We start from the raw sequence: 23,562 nt of genomic DNA, 5'->3' as shown, positions 1-23,562 counted from the left end.
CTGTCTCAGCTTCCCAATCTTTAAAATGTAGAGATTCAGACTAACCTAGGTTACAGAGTGTTATGGGGATTCATTCATTCACGTTTGCAGCAGGCTTTGGAAGTCCTGAGTGGAAGCAACCTGAGCTACAGGAGGGAAAATTATTACAGTAAAGAACTACTGACGCCCATATGGGAAGAGTCACCTTTGAAGTATGTATAATAATGCTGGGCCAAATCCTGAAGTTCTTGTTTAGGCAAAGCTCCTTTTGAAATAAGTGGGTGTTTGGCTTCAGTAAGGACTGAATGAATGCTGAGTTTGGACATCAGCATTTGGCTCAAAACTGGTAAAAATAAATGTATATTTAAAATTATATTATTACATAGAAAAATCTGTCATCCTCATGAAGGCAAAGAAAGAGCTCATGCCTTGTGTTTGGGATATGTTAAAGAGATCTCTTAATAAACAATGTGACCTAATATGCTACTCAGAGGTTTTGCTGAATAAATTTCTTCTGGGTTGGCCACATCCTCCAGAACAGCCTCTGTTATGTTCATTCATGACAGTAATTTGCATTAAAAAGTCTAGAATCCAAGTGCATGAAAAGGATTTGTGCCTGTCAATCATGTAATCAGATGATCCAATTTTTCAAGGCGATTGCTTGGGGTATTGTGTGTGACTGGGGAAAAAGATAAATGATCCTGCACTGACTTGACCACCCATGGTTTGTCTAATCGCCAGCAGGAGGACTGGAAGGGAAAATAATTCCATGAGAGGCAACTCCTCACCTGATTTCTGCATCTGGCAGCTTGAGAAGGTGTAAATTATATGGCCAAACCTGCTAGTGTGAACAATGTAGAGGTGAAATATTGGCTGTTTTAATATTATATAGGAACAGATATTAATATCATTAATATGTATAGAATTTTATAAGTTTACATAGGACTTTACACACACACACACACACACACACACACATGCCTGATCAGAGATGGGGATGGTGTGGGGGGGGAACTGAGTGATTTTTTTTCTAATATTTGAAATCCTAATTTTTAAAACTTTGAATATCCACATTTTAAAATTCCAACTCTATCTGGCTGAGTGGTGGAGGCTCAGGGAGACCTTTCAAACCCCTGCCCTGTAAATCAAGAAATTACCAAGAACCAGCTTTAATACATGAGTCGTCCATCCTGCACACTGCTCCAGTAGTATGTGTCCTAGCCAAAACCAAGCATATCCACAGTGGTTGTGTGAAATGTTAGTAATACAATCCTCCAGTCTCTCTAGCTAGCAGGGCAGGAGAACGGAACTATCCCAAGAACACATTACAATGGGTATGGAACCATTTGCTGCTGAAGTTACAGGATGTGGGGAAGGAGAGGAGAGTTAATTACTGTGTAGGTGGCTCCAGAAAGTAACAATGAGCTGTAGGAGCCACTGGGCGCTCTCTTAAGAACCTGAGAAAGGGAGTTGCCCTGTGACCCTGTAGCCTTAGAAGGGAAGAGAGGACTTTGCAGGCCACCAATTCACAAATCACAAGACTTTAAAGGTTTGTTGAGAGAGAAGAATGGGTATGTGGAAGGGTTGCAGACAGGATGATACAGGTTGACTTGGAATTTCAGAGTCATGTGAATTCAAAACGGCAAAGGTAGAAATCCCGGCAAATAAAACCCACTCATATAGGGTGGCAGAATCCCATGTAAACTGAAACTAGTGCTGCTCACTCAAACATGGCTTTCACCATGAATCCTTGTAGACAAAATGAAAGGCAACCAGTGTGTTTGTCAAGAGCACTTTTATATATTTTAAAGTATTTAGGAATCACACTGTAAAAGAAACAGCTCTTTGGAGGGCTGAATGAGAGACCCTTCACTGTATTGAGTAGAGGGGAAAGACCTTAAAAGGTAAATGTACTATAACGTGTAAGTCTACAGGTCTACCACCATTCAGAATTCAGAAAATAATGGTACAAGTCACTGCTTAAGCTAGAACTTGGATTGGTTCTGAACCAATACTCTCATCATCTGATGGCTATTTAATGGCCAATGTGAATTAGGACTGGACATCACTGTCCATTGTGAATTGAATAGATTTCCGTCTCACAAATTTCCCTATCACTTACAACAACTGTCTGACTCAGTCTGTCTTTCTGATACAGATGGAACGTCTCTAATTCAGCACTTGTTTGTCCAACAACATCTGTGGCCCGGTATGATGTTAGTAATTTGGGTGTCCATTTATCATGGGTGTGGCCAAGTTTCCCATGGTCCCATAAACTTTGTTTACAACCACCAATTCTGGCTCTCAGTGTTCTGTGCTGCTAGACAATATTGACCTCCTGAGATTTGAAAAATTCTTTCATTTGGCACCAGTTAGGTCCCAGGGGTGCTGGGCTAGAGAGGTTCAATGTGTAGTCTGAGCTGAGATGGCAAATACTGTGCCTAAGCAGGAACACTGAATTCCCTTCTCTTGTCTCGGAAGTGGTCCCTGCAATGCAGGTGAAAACTATAGAAAAATGTTTCAGTGGAGCGTGTGTGAAACTTGTACTGCTGCTTCCCAGGTTGTATGTTTTCTGTGAAGAGGGAACTTGGAGGCTGGCATTCCAGCACTTTTCATCAACACTCGATTCACATTAAGAAAAAGAACCAGTAATAAACCACAAATTATGATAATTTGTGGGCATTCTATTCCCCTGGTAAAATTCCAATAGAGTATAAAGAAGGTTGGATAGTGCAGAGGTGAAAAATCATACCTATATATATTTAAATGTATAATACCCCCCACATACACTTCCCAAAATACAGACAGTACAGCATTGTTGAATTCCTCCTACCATTACATGTAGGATATCCATCTGTCCAGGAAGGCTGCTGGTGGAGTAGATTGCTGCTGGAATTGATACTCATTCTGCCCGTTCCTTCCAAAATCATGATCTGTAAGTGAATCGAACAGCTTGCTTAGCTAGCAATGTATACACCACAAGGCAAGTGGCAAAAAATCCATTGAGGGTGAAGTGAGCATAGCCCAGTCCATTCGTAGAAGACACAGCCCAGCTATGGAACGTATTGCCACAACCCTTTTTGGCTGCAATGAAATCTGCTTGTGGTAAACGTTACTGGTTTCATACATCTGAGACAAGTTTTTACAGCCACCCATCCATAACTGAATAATCTCTGATCAGGAATGCAGTAGAATGAAAATGCATGGCTTCTGACAGAGCAATGCTGGAAGAGCTCCAAGCTTTGTGAACTGATATACAAAGTGGTTTCTTTTTATTTAAATGAAATTTCCGCAGGTAAGCTCTGACTGCGGATATACAAAAAAACACCTAGTTTTGTATTTTATTTTGGACTTCAGAATAACAGACAATCACAACCAGTAATTTAATAGACAGCCAGAGACAAATGAACAGAAAATCCTTCATTCACAAAGCTGTACAAAGTCACAGTATCCTTTTGTCACAGTGGCATAGCTTCTTGCCTCACCTATTTGGGACTGGTTTCTAAGCCACTGATACCTGACAGATGTCTCAGATTTCAAGACTGAAATCACAACAAACTCAGAAGTTTCAGTTATAAAGTTGTGACAACCAGATGGACATTCATAATAGAAATGGGGAAAGAATGAGATATTTAAAAATACCACTTCCCATTGAATTTAATTAGTTTAATTGTTTCACAACCTTTTAAAAAAATCAAATCAAGCCTGTGGCAGCTGCACAAACTGCCTCTTTCATGTCTACTATAAATTTGTTGTGCAACATGCACTTTATAACAATTTATAAAATGTATAAAATATGCTATTCATTTGAACACATGGGCTATGTCTACACTAGCACCCCCCCTTCGAAAGGGGGATGCTAATGAGACACTTCTGGATACGCTAATGAGGCACTGCATATTCATAGCAGTGCCTCATTAGCATATCCAGGAGTGTCTGATTAGCATCCCCCTTTTGAAAGCGGGGTGCTAGTGTAGATACGGTCATGGTGAATGTAAGAAAATTCTCCCATGACATGAGTTTTAATATGGTACATTATATACCTCAGTCTGGAAGACAGAAGGCATAAAAACTTGTTTCATAAACATATATTCTGTAATGTTTTGGAGGAGTTTTAAGGTAGCATGTTAAGCATTTAGAAAGGCAGTTGATTTATATCAAGTTAGTTAAATATATGTTAGACATGGTCTGATTTGTTATCCTAAGTTGTTTGCTGATTTCAGAGGCCCCTTATCTTTTAGAACTATAACGTTAAAAGTCACAAAGGCATGTAAATATGACTGAGTGGACTGCAGTTGTGCATCATAAACAACTGAAGAATGAAACTAAACTTTGAAAGTCCAGTACACCTCACGGTATCTCAACTGTGGGGCTGTTGCATGAGATAACATCATTGATTCTGGCCCACTTCTGTTGCTCCAGTTTATTTCATTGGGAGCATGCTAGGATCCATTATTTTTTTTAAATACAAGTTCATCGTTATAGCCTTTTCATAAGGTAGGAAGAGATCTCTCGGGAGTAATCACAGCTGAGTATTATCTGGTTATGATACATTTAAGAAGGATCACCTGGCTGGATATTCCTGTCACCCGTTGTCTTTATTATACAATCCTTATTAGAATATTGCCAATATACAAACATTAAAGGAGCAAAAAGAACACAACATATCAGCACTTGACACTAAATGAATTAGTTTGCTAAAGTTTCCTTTTTTTCCTGATCATATAACCACTCCAAGCTGATGTTTGTAATTTAGTATTAACCAGTCCTTGCCTGTTCATGAAAAAGATCCAATATTTCAGAAAAACACATTTAACAAAGAATTATTGAGCCTTGTACAGCATACCGTACGCATGTGTGCATGTGCACACGCACACGCACACACACACACACAAGAAATATTGCTGGTATTTTGGATTAAATAGCAATGCCTTAGGAAATGTAATACAGAGAAGAATTCCAGAATGACAGGAGGTGCTCTAAGATTTCTACTTGTATGAATATGGGGCTGCTAGACTCTGAGTGATTTTCCATTTATCTCACAGAGAGGGAACTTTGCATCTTCAACATCTGCAGGTTTAGGATAGTACACTTTTGATATTTTAACTGTGCCAAACTATGATGTAAATTTTGTCTAGTTTTACTTCCCACGCAGCTTCACTGAAGTCAACAGGTTTATGCAAAGAGTAAGTGAGGACAAGTTTTGCCATCAGGTACTTAAGATATGCTGGTGCCAAGGTATCTGCTGTCCTGGGGGGAAAGTGTCATAAACAGATTTTCTTTCAATTAAATTAACTCTAAAATAATTTACCACTCATGCAATATCACATCTAATGTAACACTGAAAATCTGGAGTTCCTTGTAAGCACTGATTAGTTAATGTAGCACAAGCTATGCATTCGTTCATTTGTATATTCACATATATTGACTGAGTAACATGTCTGCATCATTCTCTGTCATCTTATTTTTAATTATTTCAGAAAATATTTCATAGTCATGTAATATTGTATGAATGGAGTATGAGTAACAACTGACCTTATTACAGTAGAACCAAATATTTGATTAGAGATGAGGCAGGAGTATCGGACTTTGGGGGCACATTATAGAATATCAGAGGGGTAGCCATGTTAGCTTGTATCCCCAAAACAACGAAAAGTCCTGTGGCACCATATAGACTCTCACATTTTTTGGAGCATAAGCTTTTGTGGGCAGAGACGCAACATGCATCTGATGAAGCAGGTCTTTGCCCACGAAAGCTTATGCTCCAAAATATCTGTTAGTCTATAAGGTGCCACAGGACTTCTTGGTTTTGCATAATATGCAGTTTGATAAGGATTTTGCTTTTCCAGTTAACCAAACCAATATATATTCTTCACAGTAATACCTCTTGCTTCAAACAAAAGAACTACATCACCTTTCTGACATAACATGAGGAATACTATTATACATGGGAAGAGAACACTAGAGAAAGGCTAGAGAGACCAGGGTCGGGATTCTAACCTAGTCCAAACTCTCCCAGTGTTTTTGGTGTTCAGATTCAGAATATTGGTTTCATGCACAATATGAGGATCAGGTGCAGTCTAAGGACCAAGAGTAAGGATTCACTCAGTCAAAAGTCCTACTGACTTCAGTACATTTTTTCACCAAGTCCCAACTTCATCACTTAACTCTAACTGAATTAATTTGCTAAAATTCTCCTTTTCTTTCTTATCCATATGACCACTCAAGGCTGATGTTTTTAATTTAGTATTAACCAGACATAATCCAACCATGGAGAGGATCCAGTGTTTCAGAAAAACACATTTAACAAAGAGCCATTGAACCTTGTACAACGCTCTGTATGCAAATTACTTCAGAATACTACAGCTGTGTTTTGAATCTGATTGACTCTCCCCTCCATTTTCATGTGTTGATCCCATGAAGCCACAGATCAAGACAGTGAACTCCTCTCATAAGTTTCAGAGGTGTTCATGTTTTGGTGTCTTGGATATTGCACATGGAAAAAAATGAACAAATTTCAAATTATTCTAATCCATGGGGTGGTTCTATAATCCGATTGTAGGGCTGGGAGAGGTGCAAAGTTGAGATAAGATTGCTCTGAGTGACCTGTCCTCTCCAATATTTACCACTCCCACAGTTTTTCTGTCATCTGCAAACTTTATCAGTGATTATTTTGTTTCCTTTCAGGTCACTGTTAAATGATATTAAATAGCATAAGGCCACAGATCTATCCTTATGAGACCCCTCTGAGAACAGATGAGCTCAATGACGAGTCTTCATTTACAGTTACATTTTGAAATCTATCAGCCGGCCAGTGTTTAATGAATTAAATGTGTGCCATGTTAATTTTCTATCATGCTACTATTTTATTTAAAATGTTGCGCGGCACCAAGTCAAACACCTTATATATTGTAAGTCTGTTATATTAACACTATTACCATTATAAACTGAACTTATAAAAATATCATTAGTGTGACAAACTTTATTTTCCATAAACTCATGTTGATTTGCAGAGTTATATTATGGCCCTTTCATTCATTAGTTTAGTCCTATATCACCTGCTCCATCACCTTGCCCAGGATCAATGTCAGACTGAGAAGCCTATAATTAACTGGGCCATTCCATTTATCCTTTAAAATATTGACACAATATTAGTGTTCTTCCAGTCTTTTGGAATTTCCCCAGTACACCAAGACTCATTGAAAATCAAAATTAATGATTAAGTGAGCTCCTTAGCCAGCTCTTTTGAAATTCTTGGATGCAAGATATCATGATTACTTGATGTACAATGCCTAATTTTAGTGGTTTCTGTTTAATATTCACCAAGGATATTAGTGGAATGGAAAGAATGTTATCATCATCATATGGGGAGACTACATTATATTTTTCCCCAAATATGGGACAGAAATTTTATTGGACAATGTCTTTTTTGCAGTATTGCAGATAATTTTATCAGCAGTGAGCCAATACCATTGTCAGCATTCTTTTTGTTCCTGCTATATATTTTAAAACCCTTCTTATTTTCCCTAACAATGCTGGCTGTATATTTATCCTTTGTTCCCTTGGCTTTTCTTTTCAATTTTCTACAATTCCTAACTTCTGATTTATAGCCATTACTGTCAACTTCCCCTTTCTTGCATTTGCTGGGTTTTTTTGTTTTGTTTTTTGTTTTGTTTGGTTTTTGTTCTTTTTTTTGTTTTTTGCAACATGTTGATTTTTTAATGAGCATAACCTTCTTCCTCAGCTTTGGGCTGTTGGGGTATGAAATAAAGTGTTCTTAAATGATTCCCAATTATCACTCACATCTTTCTTTCTTTTTTTAGCTTTGTGAGATTAAAGCATCAAGTACCCATATTACTAGTATGGACTTTATCCTGCTTGCACATCATAAATGTAATCAAGTCGTGATCACTTGTACCCCACCAATTATAGCTTTTAGTTCTGTGGTCAGTTCCTCTTTGTCTGTTATCTTAAGGTATGGTATTCCCCAATGTTGGCAGCAACGCTTTTTGAGTTAGGAAATTGTCGTCTATAAAGTTGAGACATTTCAGGCTATGAAAAGATTTTGGGTTTTGCAAAATTTCTATGAATCAGGATATGGACTACTAGACCAAGTGAGTTTGCCTTTTAAACCACCAGAAACCCACTCACAAAATCAAAAAGGCCTAATTTACACCTGTGCTTACTGCATTTTTATGAGCACATTGTATATTTGTGCATGCAAATGAGTAATTTCCATGACAAAATTGTGAGCAGCTCTACAGAAGCAGGGAAAAATAACTGGAGCTGTAAAGCAGGATTTTCATTGGCATCTATGGTTGTCATGGGGCTTGTCTACACCAGCTCCCTACTTTGAAGGGAGGATGGTAAGTAGGGTGTTGGGAGATTATAAAGGAAGTGCTGCGCTGCATATGCAGCACTTCATTGAACTGATTCCCCCCCGGCAACAACTCCAAAGTGTTAAACTTCGAAGTGCCAGCTTGTGTGTAGCCTCGGCTAACCTGCTGGTACTTCAAAGTACCTGGACAAAATTTTGAAGAGGAAAGGGGCTTCAAAGTACCCCGGGCACTTTGAAGTACTAGCGGGTGAGCCGTGGCTACACATGAGCCGGCACTTTCAAGTTTAACACTTTGGAGTTACCGCAGGGCAGAATTAGCTTAAAGAAGTGCTGCATACGCACCGCAGCACTTCATTAATAATCTCCCAACACCCTACTTACCATCCTCCCTTCAAAGTAGGGAGCTAGTGTAGACACAACCCATGGTGTCTCAGAATAAACTTGACAATTTTGGTCAGCTGTGCTCCTAGAATATTTAGTAGTTTCATCCTGTTTATTAATCTGGCCTCAATGATATAGAATGTGGTATACAACAGAAGAAGCAGTTTTCCCCACACAAAATTCCTTTAGCCTCTGTCTCTTATTGCAGCTCCACACTTTTCTACCAGAAATATCCCCCTCTTCCTATAAACTTACTCATCTTCCTCCTCTCCATCAGATCCCTCTTGAACACGCTGACTCTCTCAATTGAACTTCTGCCAGGGATTCACCCTCAGGTTCTCAAATAATGTAAATACAAAAAAAGGGAACAAAAAATATCCCTCTAAAACCATCCTGGAAACATGACAAGCCACATATCTGTAATTAGATAGAAAAGAGCACACTAACAAAAATCTACAACCATGCTCTAAGTCAGTGGTCTAAAGCGTGATCCCCTTTCTCGGGGTGCGAGACATGCCAGATTTTTTTAGAAGGTAAATCATCAAAACCACAAATTAAGCACAGGGACGTAAGTACAACTATTTTGTACTTGCATATTTTTGTATGTCTACTGTACTAGTATTTGTGGTGAGTAATAACATAAAACTATTTTACATATATTTAATATGCATTTAAAAGTGTATATGCCCCCCATCTCAGTTTTTTATTTTGATAAGGAGTGCATTTGATTTTTGGAAAGGGATGTGAGAACATATTTTGAGAACTAAAGAGGTTCAGGCTGCAGTAAAGGTTAAGAACCACTGCCCTAAATCTTCTCCCCTTTCTTCTCATTACGTCTTACTGCTCTCTGTAATTTCGGTGAGTGTGCAACTGTATTGTCTGTTTAAAGTGTAAGTCCCTGGGAAGAAAGGCCCATGTCTTATTTCTCTGTTGCTAAAGCTGCCTGCAGTGCCACCAAGTTACTAACCAATCCTGAAGATGATTATATATTTATTATTCCTGGTTATTATTGCTAGCGAGTCCATTGATGCTCTGGTCTCAGGCAAGACAACTGATTTATGTGTGATCTTATCGTAACAACCAGTTAAAACATTCAAAAACCCAGCGCAACTTATGTGTGGTTATTCTAAAAGAAGTGTGTTTTAACTATCAGTGTCACTACTCTTTCGTTGTGAAGCCAGATTGATTTTCTGTAGTAAAACTACTGTATCTTATGGCTCTCCCCAAAACAGAAGGATGTGTGTGGTTTTTTGGGGGTTTTTTCTGAGGGGGGTCTTTGTTTTACAATTCTCCCTTTCCAGAAGAACTTCTGCTTGGAGGTTTCGTCTTTGCTGGATTCAGTTCTAAATGAGAATTAGGCAATGAGGAAGAGGAAGAAAGTTCACGTTCTCTCCCCTTTACAAAGCAGCACAGCTCAGTTGTGAGCTGCCTTACGCAGTGCCCACATTGCTGGTCTGTACATGGTGGTAGAGCAGCCACCGTCAGACTTAATTTGCCTGGGTGGGCAAGGAATTAGATATGCAGGAGCTGGAGGCAACTGAGCCTTTGCTTCATTCTCTTGCCAATGCAAAGGGCAGAAGACTAAGGCAATGTGGATTCTGCTGAGGCAAGGGAGCAAGAGAGATGTGGCAATCAATCTGTAACACTCTTTCTCACAGCTTGGTCCCTGATCTTCTCCTAGGGCAGAACAGCTACCCTCCACCCCTTAGTTTGGGCTCTGGCTTCTGATGCTGCCACATCCTAGTCCAGGTTGGTTACAGTTAAGGGGAAGTTTTAAGCTCAGAGTCTCGCACACTCCCACATTTTTGGAACAGGTCAAAATCTCCAAATCTGTTTCCAAATCTAAATGTTGCAAATAGATCATATGTTTATAGTGGGCAGATGTAAAACTGTGGGTCCAAGCACCCCTAGAATTTGCTGTTTTGCCAGTCTGGGTCCATTTCCGTGACTTATGCCACAAATTGATCTGATGTTACTATTTACATAGCAGTAGCACCTATGGCTTCGATTCATTCGGGATCTCATTATGCAAAGCTTGTCCATAACAGTCCCTGCTCCAAACAGCTTACAGTCTAAACAACTAGCTACAATGTATGGGTGAGACAAGCAGGGAAGGGCAGAGAAGTGGAGGATCAAGTAGGATGTGATCTCCATGATGTTTTTGCATAGACTAGCTGTGAGCACAATCCTCGGGTATGATAACTCAGTCAGAAACCCCAGTTACACCAGTCACAGTTCACCCTCTGCCTTTTCCCTATCCGATCACAGATGTCTGTCAGCATTACAGAAGAGGTGAGTTAGAAGGAGGTGGCATAATTGATGGCATTAAGGATTTTGATAGCGGGAGGTTTCCCCCAGGTATGTGGGGCAGTAGATCTGAGCAATTTATAGGGCTGTTTGTAAACTTGCAATTCCCAGTCCTCAAAAGAAACTTTCTCAGGACTAGGTAATATTTCAGAATTTCTGCTGGCTCTAAGCTTGGCCTTGGTCACAGTCCCTGCTTGTCTCCTGTGGGATACTAGACACCCCAAAGTAAGCAGTGTGGCACAGGATATAATGTGTAGGAATTGAGTAATATATCCCTTTAAATACTCTGACAGCTTTCAAATGGTACTTCTTCTAGAACAATGGTCCCCAAACTTGTTCTAGAACAGTGGTCCTGGGGGTCATGGAGAAACATTTGCCCCTATCTCCTCTCTGACCCTGCCCACAGCCCAGTCACCAGCCACAGCTCTGGCCACAGCAGCAGCTCAGCTCCTCTCTCCATCCTTGCCATTTTTCTTTTAGCTGAGCACTTGGGCAGCCACTCAGGAGAGATTCAAATGATGCTCAGCTGATTAGCAGAGTGCCCAAAGCCAGCAGCAGGTGTTTCTCTTGGAGGTGCACATCCACACATGCCTTGGTGCACATAACAACATTTATTCTGCACATGGATGGAAAAAAGTAGAGGCAATATTGAGCCCTACCCAGTATTTGGGCTTGCCAGGCATTCCGTTTTCAACAAGAACATTTTAGAGAGTCCCTGGTGGCTCTGGTCGGCAACACTGACAGGGCCATTAAAAGTCTATTTGGCGGCACGGTGGGAATATGGCTCAGGGACAGCCAGGGAGGCTCTATGTGATGCCCAGCTCCAAAATCCAGCTCCACGGCTCCAACTGGCAGGGAACCACAGCCAGAGGGACCTGCAGGTGCAGTGCCTGCAGGCACGGCCAACATGTACCATGCAGATTTGTCTGGTTGCACCTCTGCCTAGAGACTCCAGGGAAATGCCAACCTCATCTGGGAACAGAGCCAGGACAGGCAGGAAGCCTGCCTTAGACCAGCTGTGCTACTGACTAGAAGCCTCCTGAGGAAAGCTCTGCTCAGCTAGAGCCCACACCCCAAACCTCCTGCCTCTGCTCAGATCATCCTTCCACATCCAAACTCCGTGACAGAGCCTACAACCCTCCTGCCCCAGCTATGAGCCCCACACTGCACTCAGAACCTCTGCACCACTAACCCTTTGGCCCCAGCTGCACCCCAGAGCTCACACGTCCAGCTACAGCCCTCACCCTTTCTGCATTCCACTTCCTGTCCCAGCCCAGTCAAAGTGAGTGAGGGTGGCAGAGAGTGAGTGACAGCAGCAGGACCTCAGAAGGGGCAGAGACAGGGGCCCAGAGAAGGGGTGATTCAGGGGGCAGAGCCACATTTCCAGCATTCACCATGGCTCCACTCCCAGCCCCAGCTCGGCTCCCAGCCCCAGTCCAGGCTCCCTCTCTGTCTCCTGGCCCCAGTACCTACCAGCTCCAGCCCCAGCCCAGCTGTGCCCTCATTCCCTTTCTGGCCCCAGGCAGCTCCTCCTCTAGTTCCATCTCTGCCCCCATCCTCATTTCTGCCCCCCACCAGCTCCTTTACTGAGCCAGCTGTTGTAATAGCATCGGGCCAGGGTGTAGTGGGGGAGACAGATTCCCTTACTGGTAAGGGGCAGGACAGCACCAAGCAAAATTTTGGCACCACTATTCTAGAAGCTGGGGGCAATCACTGGGAGCATCAGTATGTAGATCGGGAGGTCTGGCATGCCTGTATGTCATTAGTACACCTGGCTGTTTGGGACCCAGCTGTGCCTTGGCCATTTCCTCATGTTGTTTTTTCCCAGCATAAAGAGCAAAACACCCAACAGAAAGCGGTGTCAGAAATGTAGACCTGGCATTGCTGTTCCCGCTACCTTTTTTCATCTGTGAGTAGAATAAATTTTATTGTGTGCACCAAAGCATGTGCAATTGTGCGCCAGCAGTAAAAACACATGCTACCAGCTGTGGGTGCTGTGAGCACTCTGCTAATCAGCTGGGTGGCAGTGGACTCTTTCCTGAGTGGCCACCCAAGTACATAGCTTACAGGGAACACTGCCAGGCACCCCACCTCCTGGCTGAACAGAGGTGTATGCTTCCCCCTCTAATGGAGTACAGCAATGGCACACACTCAGTGTGGCTGGCAGCTCCAGGAGAAACTGTGCCTCCCTGAGCCACAGTGTACTGGGGCTCCCCGGAAGCAGTGCAGCCCTGTATCTGCTCAGTGAGGGTCTGTAACACAATGCCACCACAAAAAGCTCATGTATGCCCCAGCATCAGTCAGTCCCAGCCAGAAACAAATTCACCAAGGCTCAGGAAAGAGTCTGACTCTATGGTTCCTTCAGAGGATAAGGGGAGCAAGAGCAGCTCTCCACCTTCTGCACTAAAGTTGAGGGCTGCTTCTCCTTTGCCCCCTGCCCTCCCTACCCTTGGTTGTTGTTTTGGGAAAGAGTGTACACACACACACACACACACACACACACACACACACACACACACACACACACACACACACACACACCCTCCTCAACCTGTGCTGTGAGAGCGCCGAGCCCCCCCCCCCAATCCTGCTTCCATTTCTGTCACCGCTGGTTGCATTAAACAATACAATGAAGTATTTATATGACAGCATTGTTAAGGCAAAACCCACCATAAATAGAGCCGTTAATTCAGTTGCTGGCATGGCTTTCTGTTATCTTCGCTATGCCTCCCAGAGGGTATAAGTCCTACAAGCCCTACCCTTTCCTTCTTTCCTTTGAGTTGGCAGCAGAGCCTTTTTTTTTTTTATTTGCACCTGCTGGTCTACTCCAATAACACAACAGGTCTGCTCTGATTTGTTGAAAAATAAAAGAGCAAAGCAAAGTGTCTGCCTCAACAGCCTGGGCTGGTTTGACAATAGAGGTTTTCCTATTAGTTTTCATGTAAATGCCTGCTTTCAGTTCTGGAATGAACTGCCTGCTGCTTCATAATAGGCCTTAGCTACAGGATAACCTAGCTTCCAGAGAAGGAGTGTCATAATCAGATATTGGGCTCTGTATTTGCCATCAGCCAAAACCCATTAAAAGTTCTACTGAGCCAAACTAGTCTGAAAAGTGACCAGAAAAAGGAACCAGGTGAACTTGGGCCCTTTCCTTGCTTCTTTATGATAAAGACCTGAAATGTTGGGGAATTTGTTTTTAAAAGAAGAGGGCTCTTTTCCTCTTGCTTCTTACATTAGAATACCAACCTAAGATTCTCACAGGAGCCAAAAGGCATCAGACAACCAATTTCCATCAAAATTCACTGACATATGGAGGCCTAAATCCTTTAGGTTCCTTTTAAAAACCTGACCCATAGGTGCCATCCAGTCTAAAAGACTCTATGATGACTGGAGAGCTATTGAAACGGTGACACACCAAAAGCATAAACATTGAGCTACAGTTGTAAAAGATAAGGGACTTTTCTGAATAATAGTCCACAACCACATGAAGGGTTTTACCAAGGAAGGTAACTATCATTAGTTCAATAGTACAAATGGTGATGCTGAAGCATGGAGGTAAAGTGCCTTGCTTAAACTTACATGGGTACTCAGTAGCAGAGCTGTCTGAACCCAGGTCACATGGTCCCCATTCCAAAGCCCTGTGCACTGCACTAAATTTAGTGAGTTAGGAAGATTATATGTTATATAGTGACATTAACTGAAAGTACAGGTTGGGAGGGATGGAGTGCTCTCTTCACAAGACACCCATTCAGACTGGCATTCACACCATTCCACCCCTCAAAGCTATCACGTGCCTAGTCAGGTGCTGAATGATAACACACCCAACTGCCCAAACTCCTGGTAAAAGGAGTCATCATGCTGCCATTGACCTATCGATGATCCCCAAAACAGACAGCCATCACCTAGAAAAGCCTGAGAGATGATTTACCCTCCATGTGCTGTCACACTTCCATCAACACGTGTTTCTCAACATGAGGTATTGGAGTGTTTTCTTGAGGAATACTATATAGTAAAACTATGCATTGGAGAAATATGCATATTGCTTATATAAAGCCTTTACAACTGGGAAGCTGGATCCAGAACTGTAGTCTTGAATCACCTCAGTATAATACTATTCCTATTGATCCTGTTAATGGTAGGAGCTTCTGTATCCATTCTTCCACTAGAGGTCAACATGAGTCACTCACTCATATGTACCAGTGAAGTACATTGCAAAATGACTAGCTAAGCACTTTTTAGGGGACTCATAAATTATTCAGTCAGATCAGCAAAATAGAACTGGTCCAGAGGAAAAAAAGCTACAAGTCACTAAGTTAAGGAAGAGTGGTGTCTCTCTTCACCCTGGACAGTCTGATTTTGACAATTATTTTAATGATAATTCATGTGCCTAGAGTCAAGACCAGACCCATTCATTCAATATCACTTCTATAAACAATTTTCTTTTACACTAGAGGAGTTTGGTGGGAATTTTCAACATTAAAGGGTACATTTTCATTTAATGCCTTGTGAACGTTTTGAGTAATATCTGTTGCAGGGTATAGGTGTTGCAGACAGCAATCTTTTTGTGGAAGATGAAAATTTCCCACTGGTATGTCCCAGTACCTGATAGACCAGTGAGACATCTTTTCAGTCATTCCAGTTTATTGGTCAATTGCAGAAACAGATATCCTTTCATGATATGTCACAGTGATACAAAAGGCAAACTCCTTTTATATTGTTGTGTAAGGGTAATCATGTGTTTTGATAAAAATCATTAGGACAATTAGGAGGGATAATTATATCATGCACCTACTCACTGATTTTCCAGCTACAACATCTTGGCCAATTTTACCTGGCTTCGTTAAACAGGAAAATAATTATACTGCAATATGCTATAATCACTTACTGAATGTTAAGTGCAGAGAAGTCTAAAAGGGGTAGTCATGTAAATCTGTAACTTCAAAAACAATGAGCAATCCTGTGGCATCTTAGGCTATGTCTAGATTGAAGCGATCAGTCAGCAAACAATACGCAAATTGTGCAATGCACTTGTGTATCTCTCTTCTGTAGTGAGAGGTTTTCCTGATATTTGGCCTGTCTACACAGGGCCAAATGTCAGGAAAACCCCCTCTGCCAGCACATCTCTTCTTTCTCGTGGAACAAGGATGACTTGGATGTCAGCAGAAGGTACCTGGAGTGGCAGACTTCTGTCAGAAGACCTCCAAGCTCCTGACAGAAGCCTGCATTCTAGACATTACCTTAGAGACTAACAAATGTATGAGGTCATGAAGTTTCATGGGTAAAACCCACTTCATCTGATGAAGTGGGGTTTATCCACAAAAGCTTGTGACCTAATAAATTTGTTAGTCTCCCAGATGCCACAGAACGGCTTTTTGTTTTTGAACTATATAGAAGTGTAAGGCAATATCTGAAAACAGAAAAACTATTAGTTTATTTCTCTCACTCTAAAAAGAGAACTCTTCATATAGCGTAGGAATCTTTACATTGTACAAGAGTACAAACTTTTCTAAATTCAGAGCCTTTTCTGATTACATCTGGACTAATTATCCCAGCAATCAGCTCAGAAGTGATCACACTAGACTGTCTGTACTCCCTGTACTGTGATCAGGGACTTTCCACTTCTTTTATGGATTTATAGATATTAGGAAAGGTTCTTTTTCCATTGCTGCCTAGTAATATTGTTTTACTGCCTTGGGTAATCCTGAGTTGAATGTTACCATTAATATTTATTGCATGGTCCCCTACAGTTTGTTATTATTCCTAATGGTGTCTGCACAGTCCTTTCCACTGGACCATCAGAAAAACATACAGTTGTTGCCATCTGGAATGTGAGGGAAACTAAATGAGGGGTGGGGTTACCGAGGTAATTTCTTTCACTGGGTTATTCCACTGACTAATTAGCAAATTTTTTTCTTGTTCATTTAATAGGATACAGCTTTCAATAGTCACAATCCAAACTCATACAAGGTGTTAAAGGTAGGTATGGAAATACGTGTTATTGGACAAACTTCTGTTGGTAGAAGAAAAAAGCTTTTGAGCTACACAGTGCTCTTCTTTGAGGACCGTCATGACTAAACAACCCCTGTAAACCCATGTTTGAGGGTATACAGATAATTGGATTTGGCATAGGACTCATCCCTAACAGGGCAGAATTCAACTCCCATGACAGTAAATTAAGGGACTATCACTTATTGCAATGGCAGTTGAATTAGACTGTGTCTACACTTGGCCAAAATTTCAAAAGGGCCTTGCTATTGGCCAAATCAGAGAATACAAATGAGGTGCTGAAATGAATATTCAGCACCTCATTAACATGCTGCCAGCCATGGCACTTCAAAAGTGCTGCATTTCAACCGCGTGCGATTCATCTACACAGAGCCCTTTTCAAAAGGACCCCACAAACATCAAAATCAGCTGATAGGAATAAGGGGATTTTGAAGTTTGTGTGGTCCTTTTGAAAAGGGCCTCACGTAGACAAGCTGCACACTGTTGAAATGCTGCACTTTCAAAGTGCTGTGGCCAGCAGCATGCTAATGGGGCACTGAATATTCATTTCAGTGCTTCATTAGTATTCTCTGATTTGGCTATTAGCATGGCCCTTTTGAAATTTTGGCCAAGTGTAGACATGGACATTGAGTTTACCCAATCCCTGTCTTACTTTTGGGGCTTTTCTTCTTGTCCCTGGGACACGACCCAAAATTATTTGTTTACTCAGTCTTTAAAAAGCTGAACAAATAACTGGGTTTTTAGTTAACTGGACTTTCTGGAAAAACAAAACAAAACAAAACAAAACAGAAATTCATGAAACAAAAGTCAAAAATGAAATTGATTCAGGTTGAACAAAACATTTGCTTTCATTGTCCTAATTTCAAAAATGTTTTCAATTTTTTTAATTGACGTGAAATACATTTCAAAATAGAGAATCATTTGAAACTTTTTTTTAATTTTTTTTTCTTTTTTTCTTTTTTTCTTTTTTTCTTTTATGTGGAAAAATCCACATAATTTGGCAAATTCAACATGATTTCACACAGTGTTCTGATCTATCCACATTCTGCATTTTTGGACACAAAGTTTTTGTCCAGCTCTACTTGTCAACAACTCCCCTCATTGACATGCTGATGCAATAAGTTCTCAAACAATTGACATTAATGGGAAATGGATCCAGTCCTCAGTGTGTGCAGGCTACTGTGTCAGTGCACTGGTTTAACTCAGAGATGAGACAAAAGAACATATTTTTGATGTTACAGCTTTTTGAGTGTTCTTAAGTTCCAGGATCAGTTGAAACCATTGCATGTTGCCATTGGTGTTGTTGGCCTTCTACTCTGCTAACAGTAGATTTACAAATAATGCTTCACTGTCTTTAAAATTAGCAACAAAATCTCATACATTTTTGTCTGAAAGTTCTGTTACCAGGTTCAGATTTAATTTTACAGTAGTACTGCAAGCCACACAGGCATTAAAGTCACTAACTTGTCTTTTCAGTGCCAAGTACGTCTTAACATAATATGGCCCAACACCCTTTCAGCAAACCATTTATAAAATTCACGACTGAAAATTCTGCCTGCGATCCCTTTTCTTGTGCACTGTTCTCATCAACAACTGAAAACGTAATCCTCAGCTATATGAAGCAGGAAGAGAAGCTGAGCAGTGCAAGATCTGAGGAAACTTTTATTGGAAATACATTGGTCAGTGGTCAGCTGTTTAACTACATCTCAGTCTTGGCACATTGGCCAATATTAAGTCAGCAAGTTGTATTCCGTGCCCCCTCCCTTCCAAACCGGTGCACATCAGGGAATATGTAGCATTGTATGTTACCAGCATGATTCAAAAGACCACACTCCAGATAAATTTTTTCAGGAACTCAAGCACCAATTCGATCTGTCTTAGCCCCTAAACATCACCATGATCAGAATCATCTTCAGAAAAGGCAAACACGTCAATGTAATTTGCAGTCAGTGGGAGATATGCTTGATCAATGACTGAAGTATATGGCTCTTACCTGGGTCTGAATAGTTCAAAAAGGAGAGCATAAGATTGCATAAGGAATGGAAACTCAAGAGCAGAGTCTGGAAAAGTTTCCATGAACACACTCAACTATGTGTGTAGGACGAGTGCAGTGTTAATAGCTCTCCTCTCTCAAAAGATTTCCTTCAAGTATTGCCACTAATCCCCTGCCTTGAGATTAACTCCTTGATGCTCACTTCGGCATCCAGAGCAAGATTTTAGGAGAAAGAAAAAACTAATTTGTTCTATGTTCTTTATTTTGTGTCCTCATCGTTTGACTGTATCATTTGGAGAGGAACAGAGTGACATATGGTAGCAAACAATTCTAGCTGGGCAGGAGATAGAATGGATCACTAGAGTTTTCCAATCTCTAATTTCTCATAATCCATGATTGTGGCTGTTTTGTTCTGTTTTTTATCTCCAGTCTAAATTCTTCCTATATCACTCAGACACAAAGAGTGTCTATAGTTATGTGAGACTCCATTGTGAATGAAAGCAACTGAAAAAGTTTCCAGAGGAAATGAATTATCTTACAGTTGAACTTGTCCTCACACAGTTCTCTGCTAATTTCTATAATCGAATTATCTGCCCATAAGAGCATGAGAGCTACCATTCTAGATTAGACCCTTGTCCATTTTATCCAGCATCCTGCCTCTGTTGGTGGTGACCTATACCAAAGCTTCAGGGTGAGTGGACAGGGTGAGCAAGGGGTTCTACCCCTGATCACATTAGCTAACAGCCATTGATGGACCTATCCTCTGTGAATTTCTGCAGTTCTTTTTTCAACCTAATTTTACTTTCGGCCATCACCACACCTCATGACAATGAGTTTCACAGATTAATTATGTCTTGTATGAAAAAGTATTCCTCTTGTTTGTACTAAATCTGATACCTATTAATTTCTCAGAAAAAGTAAAAAGGCTTTTCTATATACTTTTTTCATACTGTTTGTGATTTTATAGACCACTTCACATCTTGCTTAGTCATCTCTTTTCTATGCTGAATGCTCCCAGTCTCTTACTTTTTCCTTCTCTAGGAACATTTCCATTCTCTTTGATGATCTTTGTTGCCCTTCTCTGAATCTTTTTTTCAGTTCCACCGTATCCTTTTTGAGGTGGCCACAACTGGACACAGAACTTTCTTTTCACTGATAAAAACTGAGTGATGAGTAAATATCTGATGTTACAATAACACTGATTCTTAATTGACTGGGCTGGCACCAGGTCATTCCTACAAGGAGGTAAACTATTATTTTCAGCACTCACCAGACTGCCTTCTGCTACAAGATCCCACCACAATAGGAATAATGTGAACTCCCACCGCCCTACAACTAACTCTCACAGCTTTCTAACGCTGTCAAGGGCTGAGTTACAACAGCCTGATTTGTCATGATTTCTTAATGTGGGAAAAACAAAGAGTAGCCTGCTCTGCTAAAGCCTATTGAAACTCCTGGCTGAAACTGACATTTTATGGTGAGATTTGTTGCTGAACATCTTTGTCATACTTGTCTGAAGACTTTAAGTGCAACTGTTTTCCTTTGGCTGTCAGACTTACTTTTTAATAAAAGAGGTTTTTTTTGTTCTCCAGCTCTTATAACTATAAAATGCAAAGTTTACATCAACTGACTTAAGCTGCTACCAGCAAATTTACCAATAAAATGTATCTCAGAATAAATCCATTATTCCATTACGACTAGCCCCAAATTAAAAGAAGTATTGCTGCAAGATAAACACATTCAAGATAGTACATATACAAAAGCCATAGCAAAAAAAATAAGTGAACCATTTTTACTTTCTGTTTGGCTATGGTGTAGCTCCTATCATTGTGAGCTGGTTTCTGTTTTCCAAAGCCCATGAACAAAATGAAGAAGCTGAATGCACTTTATACTGAGATGGAAAGGCAATATTTTATGCCTTTTTAGGTAAAATAATTAAAATGTGATGTAGACACAAGCCGTCTATCTATCTGTCTATCTATATAGATCCAGAAGGTCCACTAATAATATTTTAAATATATCAAGCCGTATCAAGCAGGGAAATACTGGTAAATGAATTACTGCTACTTTACACTTTCAGTGTCATTTCCTAACCAGACGGATTGTAAAAATCAGTGCAATTTCTTCTCCTAAAATATTACCACAGACTTAAGTAAATACTGTTATTTACAGTGGGTTAACTCTTAATGCACATATGCTGTCTTTATTCAAGTACAGTTACCATGGAAATCAATGGGAATACTACAGGCAAAGCTCTCAGAGCCAAATTCTTGGAGCCTTTACTGTGATTTTATTCAGTTCTCCCTTGTGCAGAATGTGCATTGACATCAGTGAAGAGTTTTAACCACAAAATGGTCAGATCAGGATATAGCCACAACTGAAAACAGTAGGAGTTTTAATTAAGAAAGGATTGAGAAAAAAGTGAGTAAAGAAGGATGTTTTCACCATCACCACAATTACCACCATCACAACTACAAAAAAAGCAGGATTGTTTCATCTGTGAAATGCCCGATCCAATCGTACGGCAATACTAAGAAGACTCCTTGCCAATTTCACAGTCTATTTACAAGTAGCTGTGTCTACTACCCTTGTTCCCATTGAGTGGTATTTTATTAAATAAGAAGCCCCATTAATTTGATTGCACGTACTCAGGGAAGCAAGGTACAACTTCATGTCAGTAAAGGTGACAGAACTGGGCCCCAAAACATCATTAAATGCATTATAAAAACCACTCTCATAAATATAAGGGCAGATGATCACCTTACTCGCAGTGAGTATGGTACTTTACTCCCATGAAATCAGTGGGACTGTTCAAAGCTAGTGAGGCTGGGTGACCTGTCCTGAGAAAATACAAATCATAGGAGCATTCTTAAAGACAAACAAGGGCAGGACACCAATTCCAAAAGAAAATAATAGCATTTATTATCTTAAGGCTCAATTTTTTTTATTAAAAGAGGTTAGTTGCAGTTTCAAAGTGGGCAAAAGGTAGCTGATGGGGTGTTGCGTGGGAGTGATTCCAGTACACACTTCTACACTGTTTTTGTCCTCACTGGTGTGAATTGAAAAGGAAGTTAAAAAAAAACTTACCTCATTTAGCTGCTGATTCTGAAGGGGAAATCCTTTAGCTGAGGCAACGAGAATGCTGTCTAGAGAATGGCAAGTCTTAGGTAAACACAGGTGCTAGGTTAGCACTTCAAAAGCCCCACAGGAGTGATGATAAATGAATGTGATATTAATTTTAAAACATTTTGCAGACCATTTAGTCAGCCAATGGGGGAATTCCTTAGGTCATTTCCTGTTTTTTTGATTGGGTATGCAGCAATAACGAGAAAAAAATAAGATTGTGAATATTTGCATACAGCCAGCTCACACCTTCGTGCTCAAACAAAACAGGTCTAACCAGGTTACGTATATGTCCCAAGAACAAAAAATATGAAACCGGTCAATGAATGATTGCTCTACAGTTGTTGTTTAAAGACCATTCTGCCACTGTCCAATTTATTTATTTATTACAAAAAGTTATTTCCAACAAATAAGCAGCTGATAATTAGAACAAGGAGAAGTCAAAGTGAAGAATGTCTGAAACTTGCAATATTTAAAATTAGTCTGAAAATAACACTAGAAAATGTAGTGCAGGGTACAATCGTGTTGGTAGCGAGATAAACTGGATGCTCCAATATCATGGGCTAAATTATACCTTAACTTATATCTGTGGGCATTCATTGAACATAACAGGGCTTCACAAGTGTGAGGGAGCTTTGAGTCCATTATATTATTTTCACCGCTAAGTCTTGTAGCTATCTGAGTGAAGGTAAAGCATCTTCCAGAACTAGGGCAAGCTTGTATGTGCAAGAGGGTGAACATGCATGTCTGTGGGCAAAGGTGGGACAAGGGGCACTTATGTTCAGGTGCCCAGCTGCCTACTGGAGTCCATAACCCTGAGGTAGGTGCCCAATGCATACGGAGAATTAACCTCAAACAGGAATTCACTGAAGCCAGTGCCTTGAATGGTACACACTGAGAAGAGGCATGGGGCCTAAGTCCCAGGCATTAAGCATGTAATGGGGTCAAAGGCAGACTTCGCCCCACACTTGGATTTCACTGGCATGAACCCTCTCCTGGAGTTAGGTGCCTAAGCCAGGTCAGCCCTTTTTTCAATTAAAAAACAAAGAAGAGGAAGCAAAATGCCTGAACCCCAAATATACAACCAGTTAGAGCCAGACCCAGAATGGGGGAGATAGGGAATGAAATCCTTGCCCTACCTAGCTGTGTCTACACGTGCACGCTACTTCGAAGTAGCGGCACTAACTTCGAAATAGCGCCCGTCACGGCTACACGCGTCGGGCGCTATTTCGAAGTTAACTTCGACGTTAGGCGGCGAGACGTTGAAGTCGCTAACCTCATGAGGGGATCGGAATAGCGCCCTACTTCGACGTTCAACGTCGAAGTAGGGACCGTGTAGACGATCCGCGTCCCGCAACGTCGAAATTGTGGGGTCCTCCATGGCAGCCATCAGCTGGGGGGTTGAGAGACGCTGTCTCTCCAGCCCCTGCAGGGC

The 23,562-nt window shown here is 40.8% G+C and overlaps 1 protein-coding gene across 2 annotated transcripts in view; it reads right to left on the bottom strand.

The window, feature by feature from the left end:
• Positions 1 to 23,562, bottom strand: part of EHF (ETS homologous factor) — an 80,460-nt gene that overhangs the window by 17,315 nt on the left and 39,583 nt on the right. Inside the window, exons 1-2 of one of the 2 annotated variants that reach the window (XM_074997485.1) lie at positions 22,092 to 22,245; positions 2,813 to 2,912 (exon numbers count right to left, since the gene is read on the bottom strand). In XM_074997485.1, the coding sequence (XP_074853586.1) occupies positions 2,813 to 2,909 (97 nt within the window). In that variant the 5' untranslated portion in view covers positions 2,910 to 2,912; positions 22,092 to 22,245. Of the gene's footprint in view, positions 1 to 2,812; positions 2,913 to 22,091; positions 22,246 to 23,562 lie in introns of those variants that run through there. The other variant, XM_074997484.1, reaches the window with a different exon arrangement.

Source organism: Carettochelys insculpta, chromosome 6 (assembly GCF_033958435.1).
Source record: "Carettochelys insculpta isolate YL-2023 chromosome 6, ASM3395843v1, whole genome shotgun sequence".
NCBI lineage: Eukaryota > Metazoa > Chordata > Testudines > Carettochelyidae > Carettochelys > Carettochelys insculpta.
Note: the sequence above shows the minus strand (reverse complement) of the source record. Positions and strands in the feature narration are given on the sequence as shown.